The 17590-nt window shown below is 50.1% G+C and overlaps 3 protein-coding genes across 6 annotated transcripts in view; 1 reads left to right on the top strand and 2 right to left on the bottom strand.

The window, feature by feature from the left end:
• Positions 1 to 578: 578 nt before the first annotated feature.
• On the bottom strand, positions 579 to 5817 carry YIPF3 (Yip1 domain family member 3). Its single transcript, XM_054628660.2, has 9 exons — positions 5686 to 5817; positions 5403 to 5609; positions 5220 to 5326; positions 4571 to 4616; positions 4183 to 4275; positions 3721 to 3852; positions 3091 to 3204; positions 2499 to 2622; positions 579 to 1084 (listed from the first exon to the last, which is right to left on the bottom strand). Exons 1-9 carry the CDS (start codon positions 5764 to 5766, stop codon positions 963 to 965), a joined length of 1026 nt encoding a protein of 341 aa, XP_054484635.1. The 5' UTR covers positions 5767 to 5817; the 3' UTR covers positions 579 to 962.
• Positions 5817 to 9337, top strand: POLR1C (RNA polymerase I and III subunit C). The gene is made up of 9 exons (XM_054628659.2): positions 5817 to 5939; positions 6022 to 6093; positions 6380 to 6487; positions 7022 to 7154; positions 7259 to 7378; positions 7582 to 7734; positions 7898 to 8047; positions 8580 to 8696; positions 9022 to 9337. Exons 1-9 carry the CDS (start codon positions 5871 to 5873, stop codon positions 9138 to 9140), a joined length of 1041 nt encoding a protein of 346 aa, XP_054484634.1. The 5' UTR covers positions 5817 to 5870; the 3' UTR covers positions 9141 to 9337.
• A 1219-nt stretch (positions 9338 to 10556) lies between these two features.
• The window catches only part of XPO5 (exportin 5), a 29423-nt gene continuing 22389 nt past the window's right edge, over positions 10557 to 17590 (bottom strand). For all 4 annotated transcript variants that reach the window (XM_054629543.2, XM_077175692.1, XM_054629546.2 and 1 more), the window contains 10 exons: positions 17019 to 17155; positions 16363 to 16460; positions 15876 to 15922; positions 15605 to 15699; positions 14699 to 14761; positions 14129 to 14211; positions 13409 to 13516; positions 13091 to 13228; positions 12763 to 12927; positions 10557 to 12258 (listed from right to left, as the gene is read on the bottom strand). In XM_054629543.2, the coding sequence (XP_054485518.2) occupies positions 12118 to 12258; positions 12763 to 12927; positions 13091 to 13228; positions 13409 to 13516; positions 14129 to 14211; positions 14699 to 14761; positions 15605 to 15699; positions 15876 to 15922; positions 16363 to 16460; positions 17019 to 17155 (1075 nt within the window). In that variant the 3' untranslated portion in view covers positions 10557 to 12117. The remainder of the gene's footprint in view (positions 12259 to 12762; positions 12928 to 13090; positions 13229 to 13408; positions 13517 to 14128; positions 14212 to 14698; positions 14762 to 15604; positions 15700 to 15875; positions 15923 to 16362; positions 16461 to 17018; positions 17156 to 17590) is intronic.

Genomic DNA, 17590 nt, shown 5'->3' with positions numbered 1-17590 from the left:
CAGGCAGCACACAGCAGAATGGGTGTCTGGGGAACAGAATGCCACTCCTGCCCAGAGGTGACAGTCCCATGGCTGGGAGACATGAGGGCCAGCAGCACAAGGGTGGGCTGAACTGGCCTCTGAATAGAAATATCCACTGAAAACCATGCACAAATGTGCTGCCCTGCATGTCCCACAGAGCAACATGGCAGAAGGGTGGCAGGGACAAAGGGTATAGTGAAAGCGTGGGGACAGATACATTTCTGACATCCAGATCAGAAGGGATGCTGAGGTGAGATAGCAGCTCGGACCAAGTGAAGAGAGAGGGATCAATAGGGAGTATGACAAGAAATAGCATGTGGTTAAACACTGTGCTGTTCCTGAAAATCACCAGAGAAAGTGAAGTTCCTGTGCCTTTTGAACTACTATGCCTTTGAAAAAGGTGCCCAAAACAGGACATGTCTCACAGAACATTTGAAGAAGGACAGCAGAAAATTGCAAAGAATCCTGCTTTGAGTCTAGGACAGGACAGATGAAGGCACAGAGACCCAAACACCATGCTCCCAATTAGACAAGCAGGCTCAAGCATAAGACATCACTCAGCACCAACATCAATTTAATTCTTCCCTCTTCAGGACAGGAACAGGGCAGATACTCCTGGAGTTACATCAGCAAGCGGAAAGAGGGCTAAGGAACAAACTGTGCTGGGAAATCCCAGCTAAACATGCAGGCAACAGAACCACTCTATTCAAGATAGCCCACACCTGGATGGGGGAAGAGTACAGCTCTTCTGAGTCACTGAGGTGTGACTCGCCTCTGCTGAGTCCACTCAGCTGCCCAAAACCTTAATGCAGAGGACAGGTCCAGGAAAACAAAACCAAGTTGTCTTCTTGCTGTTCTGTCCTGTTCCTAACAGGCAGCAGGTTACTGTGGCCCTATGCAGCCCCAAAAGTAGTGAAGGAAGCAAGTCCAAGTCTGTAAAACTAGAGGGTCAATGCAATGGCTTTGGCTGTTGTGTTCAGTACAGCATTGGAAACAACTGGAATGTCTCGGGCAACTCTCTGGAAGGGCGGCATGTTGGGTCCTTCCAATGTGTCCAGGATACCTGGAGAATAGAAAAAAGGGGAGAGAGGCAAGAGTTAGTTCAGATGATAATAGATAGCACATTTCTTCTTGCTTTCCTCTCTGTCCAGGTAGGGGTTGAGGGTGGCAAGGCTCAGAACAGGCAAAGCACTTGCAGGCAATGGGAGGAGACATCTAGCCCCAAAAACTGAACAGGAGTAACACTTCCATCCAGAGACCACAGGGTACATACACATCAGAGCTTGTGCAAAGGGCAGAAAAACTGCATGTTCCCAAAAGGAACACAGACCCTTTTGCTTTGAGAGTGTCAGATCCAGTCCCCTGCCATTTGACCTGAATGCAGGTACTGCCAGAGATGTTGCCCTGCTGAGGGAAATTGATAAAATCCTGTTTGTACTTCATCCCAGCACAGATCTCGCTCTTAGACCAAGAGTCACTTTCATCCTGATATACACTTGCAGACTCACATCAGGAGCTGCAGCTGTGCTGCAATGTGGAATTTTTGTCACCGCAATGCACAGACCATGCTTGGCAGGAAATACACAGACCAATGCAATTGTCCTCAAGTCTCTGTCAATTACCCTCTTAAGACTGATAATCAGTTTTGGAGTGCTTTGAGGAAAATTGCTTGGAGTATATTCTATTCTATTTAATCTGCCAAAAAGCTGCAGATCAGAACCTTTGCCATAAGAACAGATTCAGAAAAGACAAGATTTATATCCAAAAGGACTTGTAATGCTATTAAGCTAATTATGAAGATTTATCAGAAATATCACAAATGGGTCTGGCTGCCTAAACTCATAGAAGAGACTTGCAGAATTGCATATTTAGGGATATTTAGGGATCTGGAAACTCTCTAGAGATGGGGTGGGAGAAGAATTTTGCTTTGTGGTGTTTTTTTTTTTTTTTCAAGGAAGTTGAGACTTTGTTAAGAGAAAAGAAGAAGAGATAGAAGGAGGACGTGAACATGCATGGCCTGGTTAACAGTATCAGCTGGGGAAGATACAGCTTCTACTATCTGCTAGATAGTAGAAGATACAGAAAGATGTTAAACAAAGAAGGAAAAACACTTATAACATATTTCCTGATCAGAGAAAAGCAACCTGACTTCAACAATATTCAGGAAAGGCCTGGACATCTGCATGAAAGAACAGTCAGTGCTGTTACACTTCACTTGTGCGGAAATAATTAGGGTCCTGCCTCACAAATTGGGTCTTAAGTGCTAAAACTCAGTGCACAGTAACTACCCCAATGTTTACCTGCTGCCCTATTTGAACAGTTTCTTCTAAAAAGCCAGTGGTAGTGATTTTAGAGTTGGAAACTGGCACAGATGCCCTAAGGGCAGATTCAACTGTCCATCCTTTCTCTCAGAGAGAGAAAAAACAACTTCTCTTCCCCCAGATCTAACAGGATGTCTTTGTATCTCCCTTGCTTACCTTCTACCACCTTGTGATAAGCAAAGTGCAGATAGAGGAGGAAAAGCATATGCAGAGCAGCAAGAGTCCCACACAGGATGAGCCGCTGGGTATGTCCCACGGTGCGTGACACCAACACAGCAACCTAGGAGAGAGGAGCTGATCAGAGACAGGGCACCTGTACCTGAGCCTCTGGCACTGCAGTCAGGAACACATGGAAGAACAGGTCAGGCAGCGAGAATCTGCAGGAACACTGCACTAAGTCTTTTTTGCAGTTTTCATCAACAAATTTGGAGTAATTTGGCACTGTTTTGTGTAGGTGAAATGTGCCCAGTCTTGCCGAGAGTTCAGGCTGCTCAGGCATGGCTCTCCACAGCAGCAAGGGCTGTAAGGGAGTAAACAAACCTCCTGTAGCTGTTAGAATGGGTGAGGATATTAATGGAAGCAGCACCTCCATACACCAGTGGCCAAATTATGCAGGAGCATAGTTTTCTCCACAGCAGTTTGCCTGGCTGTGAAATGAACCACCAGGCCAAGGAACAGAAAGCAAACTCCACTTCCCTCCCTTTTTCTGTCCCAGGAAGAGGAGGACCCCAGGCTGCCTGTCCCTTACCATTCGTAGTGTAGAGAGTCCACCAACGACCAACCAGAAGATATAGAAGAGGGAGTGGAAGTGGATGTTGTAGGTGACAAAGAGAGTGATGCAGTGTCCAAAAAGACCGTAGCCCTGACAAAACAAAAATGTCCATGTTACAAGCACCAGTCCCACACAAAGGGCCATTGATGAAGAGCAGAACAGCCTATTCCTGCAACACTTCACCATGGCAAAGCCTCACAAACCACTCATTCACTGCCCAACAGTCAACCAGAACAACAATGGCATCTCACACACAGATAATCGATCTGAAGGATTCACAGGCATGTGAGAGATTACGACAAGGTGGGAAACAGAGGAAAGATCCTCCAATCCCAGAGAAACTGGAGTCTCCTGGCTTTTAACCACCAGGTTCTCAAATGAGGAAGTGCAAAGCAGGAGACCTGCATGAAGGAATTGCCTCTTTGTACTACTGCTGTGCCTGGGATGGGGCAGGTCAGAAGAACATCCTGGAATTCTGGGTTATTACAGTGCAGTTACCTGCAGTTACCAGCAATTTACAAAGACTTTTCCTGTTCTTTGTGAAAAGCTTGTTCTGGAACACCATACAGCCAATGTGCATCAAAGGGTAGCTCCATGAGTACATACCAGCAGTGACAGCATCTGCACCATCGTGATTTGGGCATTGCACAGATATGCCAGGAAATACATGAAAGATGAGACGCCCAGCCAGTAACCGAAGCAGGTTCCAATGGCTGTGCCCATCAGTGTGCCTTCCCTCTGTGGAGACAGTATCAAGATGGGGAGAACAGTGACCTGCCAGCACCCAAATTAACCCCTGAGAGTCCCAGACACTTTGTAGGAATTATCAAATAGGTGGCCAGCAGCATTCAGGGGGCCACAGGACCTACACTCCAAGCTCTCCCAGCAGCAGTGTCAAGAGTTTCTGGTACATCTTTCCTCCCACCCCCAAACCAACATCCTCAAATCAATCTGCTTTTCAGCAAGATGCTTATTCAGTTATAGAAAAGGTTTCCTCTCCTTTTCTAGTGTCAGTACAGCAACCCAGAGCCCAGTCAAACCACCACTTATCACTGAACCTCGACGTACAATGATGGTGTCTGAGGTCTTCATTCCATGCAAAAGAATGGCCACCAGTGTGAAAACCAGCATGAGGGGTCCATACAGCTCGCCTGCAATCTTCTGCAGCAGGAGACAGGTGAGGGAAAGTTTGGTTAGAGCCTCTGAATATCATGGTCCCCACCACAGGCAATGTGAGAAGTTCACTGGATGGAGTTTATCACCCAGGTTATCACCTGAGGTTAGGTGACAGCACACTGAGGTTGGGAACAACCATGGAAGGGAGCTACAAACATTTTCAGGGAGAAGAACACCTAAGAAACTCAGTCCTTAATAATATGGATTATGGCAAGTTTTACAAGGTGCCTGTGGGACAGTCACTTGGCCATGGAGTCTGATTCAGCAAAAGGGAACTCACCTGTGGGAAATTAATCATCTTCACAGGAATCATGGACTCCAGCAGTCTGCCTCACAGGAAAACAGGGAATGACAACAGGAGCAGGAAGAACAACAGGATAGTTAACAAAATGCTTCATAAGTAAAAGATGCCATATACCCCTTACCAGTGCTTGCTATTGTGTTGACAGGCCTTGAGGGACAGAGGATTCTTTCTAAAGGGTGAGTCAAGGTCATTAAAGAAAGAAAACCTTACTGTCAGTGGGTTAACTTTGCTGAGAAGGGGCAGATTCAATGAAAATGTTTAGGAACCCACTCAGGGATGAGAGATCATTGACAGAACAGCAGGAAGGAAAGGTAACTTTCCTCAACAAGGCTCACAAAACTTTGCCTTGTTGAACACAACTGTGTTGCAAACCCAACAGAAGCCACATAAAGCAGCCAAGTAGAAAAAGAGCCCCTTCTCCTGCCCTGAGCAGCAATGCCAGGTGACCGGGCTGCCAGCCCAGCCATGGGACCTCACTAAGGCGAGCAGGACAACGCACAATGTGTTTGCCCATATGTGAGTCTTCCTGCAGGGCTGCCAGCCCTCTGCTGCTCGCTGGCTCGGAGCTGGCAGCCAGGCTCCTGCAGGCACGGAGCCGCTGCCTCCCCGCGCCGGGGCTGCCCACCTGGCTCGCACTTGGACGGGCTCCACATCGAAGTAGGGCCGGAGGATGTCGATGTTGGCGTAGAGGCTGAAGGCCCTGGAGGCTTGTCTCTTCCCCACCTGCCACATCTGCGGAGAGAAGGGAGCGGGCAGCGGCCGGGCGGGCAGGCAGGGGCCCCGGGGCCGGGCGGGGGACAGCACTCACCTGGTCAGCGACCTGCCGGCCCAGCTGCCCCCGCAGCCCCTTCATGCCCAGGAACTCCCCGTCCTCCTCCTCGCCGGCGCCCGCCTCGCCCTCCGCCTCATCCTCCTCCTCCTCCTTCATGCGCTGGTGCATCTCCCCCATATCCTCGAAGCTGGAGCCCGATGTGTCGTCCATGTTCTCCATGTCGATGACAGCGGAGCCGCCACCCTGCGCCGGGGCACACACGGTGTCAGCACCCGCTCGGCCCCGCCAGGCCCCGCCGCCGCCCCCGGCCCGGCCCCACCTGCATGTTGTCCTCGAAGCCGCCCCATTCGGCGGCGGGGGCACCGCTCCTGCCACCGCCCGCCGCCCCCGGCGCGGCCATGATGCCCGTCCCGGCCCCGCCGCGCTGGCCCGGATGGGCGGGAGCCGGATGTGACGGCGGCCGTGGAGCCGCGGGCAGGGCCAGGAGCGCCGCCCATCGCCCTCATGGCGGCCCGGCGGGCCACGGACGAGATGCGGGACCGCGTGGTGCTGGGCGAGTTCGGCGTCCGCAACGTGAGCGAGCCCGGCGGGGCGGGACGGGGGGCGGCCGGCGCCCGCAGCTCCTCACGGCCCCGCCTGTGCCCTGTTCTCGCAGGTCCACACCACCGACTTCCCCGGCAACTACCCCGGCTACGATGACGCCTGGGACCAGCGGCGCTTCGAGGAGGTGGGTGAGCGGCGCCGGCGGCCGGGGCTCTCTGTGGCTGTGCGGGGTCGGGCTCTGCGGCCGGGGCTGCCTGTGGCTGTGCGGGGTCGCGCCCTGCGGCCGGGGCTCTCTGTGGCTGTGCGGGGTCGGGCCCTGCGGCCGGGGCTCTCTGTGGCTGTGCGGGGTCGGGCCCTGCGGCCGGGGTTGCCTGTGGCTGTGCGGGGTCGGGCCCTGCGGCCGGGGCTCTCTGTGGCTGTGCGGGGTCGGGCCCTGCGGGCGGCTGACCCGCGGTGCGCGGCTCCCGCAGGCGTTCCGCGTGGACGTGATCCGTGAGGAAGAGGACACCCTGGAGTTCGACATGGTGGGCATCGACGCCGCCATCGCCAACGCCTTCCGCCGCATCCTGCTCGCCGAGGTACCCGTGCTCACCTGAGGGGTGCCTGCCTACGACTTGCTTGACAGGGAGCGTGGAATGCCCAGCCTTGCCAGCCCCTGAGGACAGCTGCGGGTTTTGGAATGAAGCACACGTTCATTCCGCGTGTGTGCCAGGAGCCCAAAGAGAATTAGGGCTTTAGCAGCATGGGCGATACCGCCTGCTGGTCCTAGGTGCTGTTGGTGGTGGCTGCGGGTCAGCCTTTTTCACAAAGCTGTGTTGCCATCCCAACAGAAGCCACATAATGCTGCCAAGTACTAAAAGGTTGAGGATGCCTCAAAGCCCTTTCTCCCGCCCTTCATCTCTTGCGATAGATTGTGTGAAAAAACGGGGATGGGAGTTTGTGTGTAGATGGGGTGTAAGGGTATATTGCATAGCCTGATTTGGCAGACATACCACTCAAAATAGTCTGCATGGCAGTTATTTGTGGGAGAGGAGAGACACTTGAGCTGGATAATCTCTTGGCATGTAGTTCAGCTATTGTCTTAGGCTGACTTGATCTCTTGTCTCCCTGAGGTGCCAACGATGGCTGTAGAGAAGGTCTTTGTGTACAACAACACATCCATTGTGCAGGATGAAATTCTGGCTCATCGGTTGGGCCTCATCCCTATCCGAGCTGACCCCCGGCTCTTTGAGTACAGAAATCAAGGTGAGAAGCTTCAATAGAATAGAAATATTGAAGGTTTCTCTCCAAGTAGGAAATCAGGGTCGTGTAAACTGAGCAGAAGTGTGATTTCCTATGCTTCTTCCCAGGAGATCAGGAAGGCACTGAAATTGATACTCTGCAGTTTCAGCTGAAAATCAAATGCAAACGAAACCCTCAGGCTGCCAAGGAATCATCTGATCCCGATGAACTCTATTTCAATCATAAAGGTGAGATTGCTCCTAAAAATAGGTGCTGTTTTTTCTTTTTGGTCTTGGAAGACAGGACTTGGGCTGTTTTCTCAGCCCTGTGTGCTCACAGGGAGAGTTGATTTCATTCTGCTAAACTTACTTTTTGCTATCTCCAGTCTTGTACAAGTGAGTGACCTGCTTTGAGGCAGCAGCTGGCTGATGCTTTTGACTTCTCTTTGCAGTGTACAGTAAACACATGACATGGGTGCCCTTGGGGAATCAGACAGACCTTTTTCCAGATGCTGACTTCCGACCTGTTCACGATGACATTCTCATTGCACTGTTGCGACCCGGACAGGAAATAGATGTGCTTATGCACTGTGTCAAGGGAATAGGTGAGTCCTGACTCCTGGGGCAGTGGGACAAGGAATGGGAGTGCTTGGGCACTGCAGTGTGATGGGGAAGGTGGAGAACTGGCTTTTGCCCTGGAACTTTAGGCCCCAGCATCCTTGTTCCCTGAGGCCTGCTCTCATTCTTCACTCTTAACTCTTCATACAGGTAAGGATCATGCCAAGTTTTCTCCTGTGGCCACAGCAAGCTATCGACTGCTTCCTGACATTACTCTCCTGCAGCCTATTGAGGATGAGGCAGCTGAGACGTTGCAGAAGTGCTTTTCCCCTGGGGTCATTGAGATCCAGAATATCAATGGTACTTTTTTCCTGTGCTAAGTGCCTTGTTCCTTGCAAGCTTTAGTAGAGAGGATTGGAGCTTAGAGCCAAACTTAGCAGAGACAAAACCACATCATGATGTTGCCTTGCTGATCAATGGTTCATGCTCTTCTGAGCCTGGTTTTATGGATGAGTGGCTGCCATGTGCACACGTGTTGGGTGATGAACAGGGATGTCCTGAAATAAATTGGATACCTGTCCACAGAGCTCTGCAGCTGCTGACTGCAGCTTCCAGTGCTGTTCAGTTGTGACACTGGGTAGTGAGCTTGCTAGTGAGCTGGAAAAGCAGCTGAGTGTGGAGACTTCTTGTGTCCTTCCAGGGGGTGCATGTAGGCTTAGTGTTTGGGTTTTCCTGGCAGGTTGGAGTTTCATGTTGAGTATATGCTAATTCTTGATATTGGTGTCTCCCAGCCTTTGGTGAGGGGGGAGTGCCTGTTTGAGGTAAGCACGTGGTGTATCCATAAGGCACCCACCTGCTGCAATTTGCCCATTTTGTTTCATCTTCCCTTTAGGAAAAAAGGTGGCAAGAGTAGCCAATGCACGTCTGGACACATTCAGCAGAGAAGTTTTCCGACACGAGGGTCTGAAAAACCTCGTGCGCCTGGCAAGAGTACGGAACCATTACATCTGTAAGTGCCCCGTTTTCCACAGAGTGCTGACATGGCTTGTGAGAACAAGCAGTGACTGGCCAGCATGTATATGGCTGGCTCTGTGCCTCTTCCCACCCCCAGCATCCAAACATTCAGAATGCGATGGGTAACTGCTTGCTTTGGGAATCTGGAAATTGAATCTGTTGGTGCTTCCTGCTGGCAAAGGTAGCTGCTTCTGGCTGTGAAGATCTGGCTTGTTGCTGTGAGGTGTAAGGGAAGGTGAAGGACAGCAGCATGGAGCCAGGTGCATGGAGACTGAGGCTGCCTCATAGCTCTGCTGACTTGTGTCTGTGTCTCTGTGCAGTTTCTGTGGAGTCGACGGGTATCTTGCCTCCAGATGTGCTGGTGAGTGAAGCCATCAAGATCCTGATGGGAAAGTGTCAGCGTTTCCTCAATGAGCTGGACTCTGTGTCTATGGAGTGACCAGGCTGTAGCTGGGAAAGCAGAAACCTGAATTGCTGTTCTGGGCTTCCTGCACTTGCCTCCAGGGGAATTCCTCTTCCATAGGCAGGAGGCTTGTTAGGAGCTTGCCAGGAGTCCAAGGACTATCTCCGGATTTTTCTATTGGTAATGAAACGCAGTGAGAAGATGCACTGAAATAAAGGTTCATTTTTTTAAAAGCTGTCTCCTGTGCCATTCACAATTGTGAAACCATAATACATGGAGAAGAAAGTGGCAGCATGTCTAAAGATGAGTAACAGCAGTGAGGAGGACTGATGGCAGCATAGTAAAGCACTTCACAGCAGGTCAGTGCGGTTTAACGAGCTGCGAACAGAGCATGGCCGTTTCCTGGGTGTTTCAGACCAGCTCAGGGATAGTTAATATGGCAGAGAAAAGGCTGTACTGTCAGAGGACTGGAACACCTCTCCTATGAAGAAACCGAGAGAGCTTGTAGAAGCTGGAGAACAAGAAAGCTCCAGGGAGACCCTATTCTGGCCTTTCAGTATATCAAGGGGGCATGGGGAACGACTTTACCAGGGTCTGTACCGACAGGCTAAGGGTCAACAGTTTTGAACTTGAGAAGGTAGGTTTATATTGAACATGATATTTTTTACAATGAGGATAGAGGCAAGTTGTCACAGGTTGCCCAGAGCTGTGAATGCCCCATCCCTGGAAGTGTTTAAGGCCAGGTTAGATGGGGCACTGAGCAACATGGTTGAGTATTAAGAGTTGAAAATGTCTTGGAGTATTGGTGTGTCCCAGTTGCTGAAGTCAAAGCACACCATAGTGCTAGACCTCAGCAGGTAAGTAGAATGAAAGTTCTGTTTCCTTGGGGTAGAATTACTTAGAGTGTAAAGATCCTTTTAGGGTGAACATGCTGTAGGGAGCAGGTACACTTGGCATCCTGGCTCCAACCCCAACCTGTCCCATGCCATGCCACAGACCCAGGCATATGCTGCATGTGCCTATCACACGTTATCTCTATCTGTCTATCTATCTATCTATCTATCTATCTATCTATCTATCTATCTATCTATCTATCATTTCTCTGTGCTATTGCTTCACATGCTTATGGGACAGACCCTTGAAAAGCCTAAAGGGTTTTGCTTTGACAGCACATACCCCTGAAGCTGTAAGCTGGGACCTAGAATTAAAATAAACTAGCAGTGACAAATAAATACTTTAAAAATGCAATTTCCCCCTCACCTAATTAAACTATATAGTCCAGAATGGTTCACCCCCTCCCTGACAGTGTACTAACCACCAGCAAAGGTGCCCACTTTTTGGTAACTGGAATAAGGAATGCTGAGAAATCTCCAGGCAGGCAGTCTGGTCAGACCAGAGGCCTCAGATCTTATTGAAACAGATGAAAGAATAAAAATGAAACATGACACCATGTGTATGAAACTGGAATAGCTTTACTGACATTCAGGTGTAACACAACCAGTTCAGAGACAGCTTCGGATTTAAACATTCCTACAAAAAAGGTTTAAAATCCATTTTACAAAAACCCCTTTGTGTCTAGCATGAAGTCACAGAATGTTAAAAATATCACAACACAATAAATACACCCAGCCTTTGCTAGAGCCAGGAGCCATGTTAGCTCAGAGGTTAAAAAAGTTTGAGGCTAGGAAGAAAGTGGAGGGTGCTGGTGGAACAGCAGGGGCAGGAGGGTGAGTGGATGGCCAAGGCCTGCTCTTCCTATCTGCACTCCCACACCTCCCCACACTAGCCTTTTTGTCCAGTCTGTCCACGTGGAGACATCACTTCTCCACCTACCACAGTTTATTACTTGTTCTGTCTCCTGGATGGCAAAACTGCCAGCTAGCTCTGGACAGACCCTCCTAGCTCCTGGGCTAATTCTAGGATAGATTGTGTAGTATTTGTCATGTAAGAAGAACCAGCTTTGCAGACTGGAGTGGCTTCATTAGAGTCCCACCACAATCTAAAACCCAGTTTCTGACCTGGCTCCCCCCTGTAAACTGCAGTATCAAGCCCACCCCTCCTGCCCCACCATGTAATTCTCTGGGAAGTACCAGACTGGGTAAAAACAGGGGCTACTGTCACCTCCACTGCAACAGGGCAAGGAGATCCCTTTTGGATTGCAGGTACTTCAGGTATTGGTCCAGATTTTATCTACCCTGTGCTGGCCAAGTTCTAGTCTACAGGGCATGGAAAAATGAAAAAAAAAATACTAAGAAAAAATATGTCCTGCTCCCCCTGAGAGATGTCCAAGAAAGGCTGGCACAAAGTAAAAGCCTTCCATTTGGCTCTGGGTAGAACAAGCTGTATGATCATATCTATACATACATATGTATATATATGACAGTGTCTGCCTCTTTCTAGAGAGCAGTTGCACCTTAGAAAGGCTGATCTCACAGGAGATCCTAGAGCACTGCTAGGCTTCCTGGCACGCAGCCCTCAGCCCAAGGCTCAGCATCCTGGAGCGAAACGGATTCAGCAGAATTGCAGTCCGCTAGGGACAAGTGCTGATAAGCATGACAGGAGTGTCCAACGTGTTCCCTACAAAGCCTGGCTACTAGCACCCAGAGGAAGATTAGATTAGGGTAGCCCCTTTTCACATGGCACACTACTCTGCCTTTTGCATTAATCCTAAACCCCAAGGGCTGAAGAGGTGGAGCAAGAGTGACCCGAGGCTACAAGATGAAGGCTTTACCCTGAAGAGGTCTATGGACTCAGCTCCCACCTTGCAGAGAAGCAGAGGTCTAAAGATGCTCATCCAATGGAAGGGAAGGAGTCACAGGAAGAGCTTAATATTGACTGGTTCAAATGCCACTGCAGGCCCCATCCCAGTGTATGGAAGAGAAGGGAACAGGACCCGTAAGGGGCTTTATTCAGACAATGCTTGTGGAGGCAGTGACAAGGAGAATCTAATGTGCTTACTATGAGGAGAGACAAATTAAAAGGTAGGGGAGGAGATGGTTGCAGCATCCCAGGCTCAGGGTTCAAAGAGTACATTGAAGCCCTCTCCATCCTCGTTTTCTAGCACATCTGTCTCCAGTGATGGCTTCACCTTTTTGAAGAGAGACGGAAGGTTTCGGATATGAACCTCCTTGCGGAACTGCTCCCCAATGGGCTTCTGCAGAGGACAGAAGGCAGGCATCAATCATTTCTGTCTTCATACCCCCACACAGCTCAGGGGCAGCTTGCTTGCACATCAGAGGCAGAGCCCAGGTTCTCAGTAATCCCTAGGCCCGGACCCTGTGCTTGCATTTTGAGGAATTTCAGGCCTGGCCTGAGGTAACCTTTAGAATACCAGCTCCCCAGCTTCTAATTCAATGTCAAAGGCTCTATCACCACCATCCTCACAGAAGTCCAATGTCCACCCAGCAGCTTCAACCAAACATTTTAACACCGTTTCCCCGGGCACCCTTGCGCAAGGTACCCATCTGCTACCTCTCAGTGAGAGGCCATTGCTGGAGGGGCTGCTCAGGACCTCCAGGGTGAAGAGAACAAGCACTAAGAACATGCTGCAACAGCCTCCTGGCTGGGAAGGGGGGTGGTTGATGAGAGGAGGCAGGCTGGCTACCCCATCACTTCTGCAGCATACAGCTGTGAAATATTCCTCCAGGATATCACTTACCCCAATGCAACCTGAGATGAGGCGCTTGAAGTGATCCTTCCGGCGCTTGTCTGCCACTTTTTGCAGTGTTGGGTTGAGAAGCTTTGAATCAAACTGCTCCAAAGAGTCCAGCTGGATGTCTGGGACCTGCTCCATCACTGCCTTCAGCTCCCCATAGCGAGGGCGCTGCATGGAGAAGTACCATTAACACAGCTCTGCCACAGTAACAGCCTGGCCCTCGCTGGGGCCAGTAACTCCTCTGCCCCTACCCACTAGGCATGGGATCACTTTTCACCATTCCCCTCACATTCCTCAACCTCACATTTGGATGAAGAACAGAATTTCTCACCAAGGCCTCGTAGATCTGGAAAGCCAAGTGGACAAGAGCTGCCATGCAGCCATCGTGCTGCCCATGCACCTGCAAGCCCTTGAGCACACTTGTGAAAAACCAGGACACAGCATCGGGAAGGAGGTTTCCTGGAAGCACCTGAGGAAGAAGCACTGTCAGCATTGAAGCAAGATACTGGTACATAACCACCTTTCTGCAACAGCTTGCTCTTCCTGAGGGAGAAGGCGCCCAGCGGTGAAGCAGCCACACTTCTCACAACATTGAGAGCTTTCTCTTCCAACCCTGCCAGAACTAATCCCTTCTTCCTCCCAGAGGTACCTGTTTGAGCAGTGGCCAGCAAAGCTGTGTTGTGGTTCTTTGGCAGGACAAGGTGTCCTTCCAGGACAGGGATGTGTAGGCAGTGATCAGCACTGCAGTGCAGACATCCTGAAAAGGAGCCAGAGAGGAAAATCAGTCAGAGGAACTATTTTCTACTTCCAGCATTCAAACCTGATGGGAGCCAAGAAGCAATCCAGAGAATGTGCAGGAGCTTCTGAGAATCCTGCATGTTACTGTTGCTCTAGTGAAAGGTGTTCACCCAGTGTACACCATCAGAACCATGAGGGACCAGTGTTAAGTTAACCTGCTCCCTTCATCTCCCTGGGAAAGACCCTGGAGCACTCATGGACTCCCATCAGCTGCTACTCTCAAGTCACTACAAAAGCTTCTACAAGAGCTTCTGAGGCATCCACAGCAGAGAGTACAGGAAAAAAAAAGCTGGATGAAAACTGGGCCCCAGGATGAAGGCAGAGCCAGGGAGCACCCTGAGGGCTGAATATCCAGGGCCTCTTCCCCAGAAGGGATGGAACTCTGTAGCTGTGTGTTATAACTGGATCCCAACCCCATGTGCTTTGTGGCCTCTGCAAGGCCCTTAGAAACCATACATGTTTCTAACACTCCAGCAGCCTAGATCTCTGCAGCAGTGTCTGGCTGCAGAGCAGACAAGTGTGACAAAGAGTACAGAGAAAGGATGGTGGCAGTCAGAGCACACCCTCTTACCTCTTGCTTCATCAGACACTTGCCAAGCTCGGTGAGCTCTGCGTTGGCAGGGGGAGTCACCTCCGTGGCCATCGCCTCATCATCTGCAGAGCAAAGGCTGCACTGTGAATGTGGCCTCCAAAGGACTGAGGGAGGCTGCAAGAACTAAGCTGGGAGCCAGGAGACAGCACACAGAATCAGTGTCCTGGCACAGCTTACCCAGGACATCTCTTTTCAAGCAAAAAGCACCCACCCTTGGTGGGGCAGGAGGGGCATGCAACTGGCTACCTTCAGCTCTTGGGGAAGTGTTCACATCCCCCTCTGCTCCTCAGCCCACTTCTCAGAACCTTAAGAACCAGCTGCTCCAATATGGCACCTGTGAACCCTGCAGCACATTCCTTTCAAGGCTAGACTGGGTTTTTCTATGGCTCCCAGGCATCCTGGGCAGGACAGAGCTGAAGGCTTCTTTCCAAGCCTATACCCCTGACGCAAAACTTCCAGCATCATCCCAGCCTCCCGCTCAAGAAACAGGAAAGGAACAGTGTTGGTGTACACCAAGGGCAGGAAAGGCAAAGGTAGGCATTTACTTACCATCTCCATCTACAGCAGCAGTAGTGTTCTGTTCAACACCTTTCTTAGAAACACAGCAAACAGCTGCAAAAACAGTTGCAGGTCAGAGGAGCAGAAAAGGGAAGATGGTACTGCAGAACATGCAGAGATTATCCTACAGACTCTGATGGGCTCACAGCTGCTTCAAGCTCCCCCAGCTCTTACAGGTAATCTGAAGAATCAGAAACCCCAGTATAAAAGCTCAGTACTGCACTACCTGGAAGGCTGTAACACCCCACCCACAGTACCTCCCCACAGTGGGAGGGCTTGCTTCCTACTACTGAGAACCAGGAATGTGCAAAACCATCTGAAACCCATAACCCAAGAAGAACACTGACTTAAAGCAAAAAGGCCAGTCAAGAAAGGAGACAGAAGATTGAGATCTGTAATCTCCATGGAATCAATTTCCCCAGCCTTCCTGTACAAAGCCACGCTGACACAAAAATTCTGCTGGAGAAGGGGAACAGAAGGAAGACTGCTTTGGGGGACAGACTCCTCCCTTATGTCTGGTTAGACACATGGCAACTGCCAGCAACAAAACTGCTCTACACTTGGCTTGTCCACAAATCCATGTCCCATACAGGGTTCCAAAGCACAGAATGGGAGAACCCGATTCTCTGCAGGACTGGATTCCTACAGGAATGTTGCCAAAACCATGGAGCCCTAAAAGCTAAAAAATGGAAGAATATATCTTCTGAAGGTTTTCAATTATCTAAAACTAGGTTTTAGCAAAGATTTTGGCAGGGCTGTATCACATCTGCATTCTCATGGTTATTTTACATTCTACTGATGGTTCTAATTAAGTTTACTGCACATTAGGAATTCCTGTTGTCCACTCCAGGGAAAACTTCCCAAATATCTCAGGAGACTTAATCTGATTTCACTTACTGGCAAGATCCATGACTTCTCGAGTCAGCAGCCTGACCAGCTGTTCCTCAAGCATCTCCTGAGACTCAGGGTTGTCATCTGCAGCATCATCCTCACTGAGGAGAACAGGTTTTAGTTTGACAGGAGCCAATGTCTTTAAGTACCCCTCCACCCTAACACAGGGAAGGAGTCACCAGTGTGTCTTCCAGCCCTTGCTAGCAGGGCTGCCCCTGGGCAAAGGGCCACATAAAAGACCCCATTTCCCTCTTTGTACCAAGGGATAGAAGCTTACCAGAGCATGCTTCGCTGGTTGATCACCTGCCATTTCTGGGACAACCTCTGTTCAAGACAGAAGGAAAGATTAAATCTGGACACAATGCAAAGAGACCCAAGCAATATCTGCTGGCAGAAGCACAAGAGCTTTAAATGTCATTTTGAACGGCAGGAGAACTGGTACCAAGTGTGCTGGAATGTGGATGAGCTGTCATGAAAATGAGAGGACATGCAAAAAAACCCCATTAACAAACCCAAAAACTATCAGGGCTGCAGGTTGAGGAGTTCATGTCCACAGGTTTGAACTGACAGCATGGGATGCTGTGCAACAGCCAGGGCTCAATACACTTTAAAGGCCCCTCTAAACATCATCAAAATCATTAAGCATCAAAGCTCTGCCCTCGTCTCTGCTGGCTCTGTAGGGACAGACATTCCCACACGTTGCTGCCAGCTGCTACAGGAGTCAGGGCTGCCAAGGAACAGGCACTGAACAAGCTATTTCTTACCATGTGCAGATAGGTGAAGAGTGGTCCCAGCATGGGGCAGACAAGGGTTTCGTAGTATTCTGCAGGGCAGGAAAGTACCAAGGGCTTCACAAACACACCTGCACAGACCAGTTAAGGAAGAGATCCAACACAGCCAGCTGTGCCCAAGGCAGCCCATTCCACTGGGAGGCCAAGGGACAGGCACTTAGAAGCCCACCTTCTCACAGCCCTGAATTAACAAGTGGCTTCTCTAAACAGCAAGAACATCAGTTATTCAGCTCTTTCCCTGAGAGTTCAGCTGAGAAAGTTAAAGGTGCTTAGCACCCACTTCCCAGCTGAAATGAAAGCAGGTTGGGAAACCCACATGATCTCCCAGAGAAGCACATCCTAATGTCAAGCTCCTCACTATCCAAGCCTCCTTGCCCCTCAGAAGGCACTGCTCACCTCTCACAGTGCCTCCAGAACCACACAAATCCTTGGCATTTATTCTGACCCCACACACTGCTCATTCCGCTTGTGCCCTCCTAGCATCACACCTCACCCACACCAGGTGTATCCCTGTTTGGTTGCCTCCTCAATCACCCTTCTTTGTCTTGACCATACTGAAAACAATGCAGGGTTTAAATTTATGTCTTCAGAGCCTCCCAAGCTGGCCTGAGACAGTGATGGAAGGATACGGAGCATGGGCCGCAGTCTGTAATCAGGAATGTTGTTGAGGTTGTTGAAAGCAGAGCTGAGGAGCTGGGTGGCAAGACCCTCAACAGTGTAGAAATCCTGTTGCATGGAGGGGCCTGCATTTCCCAGGATGTGAAAACTTCAACAAAAAACAAGTTAGTTACTCGTCTGCCAGATAACAAGTATCCTGTCTCTGATCTGCAAAGGCTACAAGTACTATCATCTTGAGACTACACAGTTGTCACATTCCTAAACAAATACTACAGAGGAATTTCAGCACAGCATCTCTTTTTCTGGGATACCTGCAGAGGGACAATGAATTAAGCATTTAAGTACTACAAGCTGCTTTCAAGTGCTGATGTACCCTGACACATAATGAGGAGTGGCAAAAGAGACAAACTAGATCAGGATATCAGGTAAGCGCTCCAATCTGACTACCTAACTGCAGAAGAGCTAAAAGCAGATCACCATTTTGAGGTACTTTTTCCAGACTGTTCCATGTCTGTGTGGCAGGTTACAACCACTGTATATATGCCACCACTGCAGCTTGTACTTGGGTATTGCAAGATACAGC

Source organism: Agelaius phoeniceus, chromosome 3 (genome assembly GCF_051311805.1).
Source record: "Agelaius phoeniceus isolate bAgePho1 chromosome 3, bAgePho1.hap1, whole genome shotgun sequence".
NCBI classification, from domain to species: Eukaryota; Metazoa; Chordata; class Aves; order Passeriformes; family Icteridae; genus Agelaius; species Agelaius phoeniceus.
The sequence above is the reverse complement of the archived record's forward strand: the minus strand, read 5'-3'. Positions and strand labels throughout refer to the sequence as shown.

Bases quoted from the DNA above. Each gene is read 5' to 3' on its own strand.
- YIPF3 (XM_054628660.2), bottom strand. From the start codon at position 5,766: ATGGCCGCGCCGGGGGCGGCGGGCGGTGGCAGGAGCGGTGCCCCCGCC. The intron at 4,617-5,219 runs GTGGGCAGCCCC...CCTGTGAGGCAG, and splicing joins CCCGTCCAAGTGCGAGCCAG to ACTGCTGGAGTCCATGATTC. The intron at 4,276-4,570 runs GTGAGTTCCCTT...CTCCTGCTGCAG, and splicing joins AGATGATTAATTTCCCACAG to AAGATTGCAGGCGAGCTGTA.
- POLR1C (XM_054628659.2), top strand. From the start codon at position 5,871: ATGGCGGCCCGGCGGGCCACGGACGAGATGCGGGACCGCGTGGTGCTG. The intron at 7,735-7,897 runs GTGAGTCCTGAC...CTCTTCATACAG, and splicing joins GCACTGTGTCAAGGGAATAG to GTAAGGATCATGCCAAGTTT. The intron at 8,048-8,579 runs GTACTTTTTTCC...TCTTCCCTTTAG, and splicing joins TGAGATCCAGAATATCAATG to GAAAAAAGGTGGCAAGAGTA.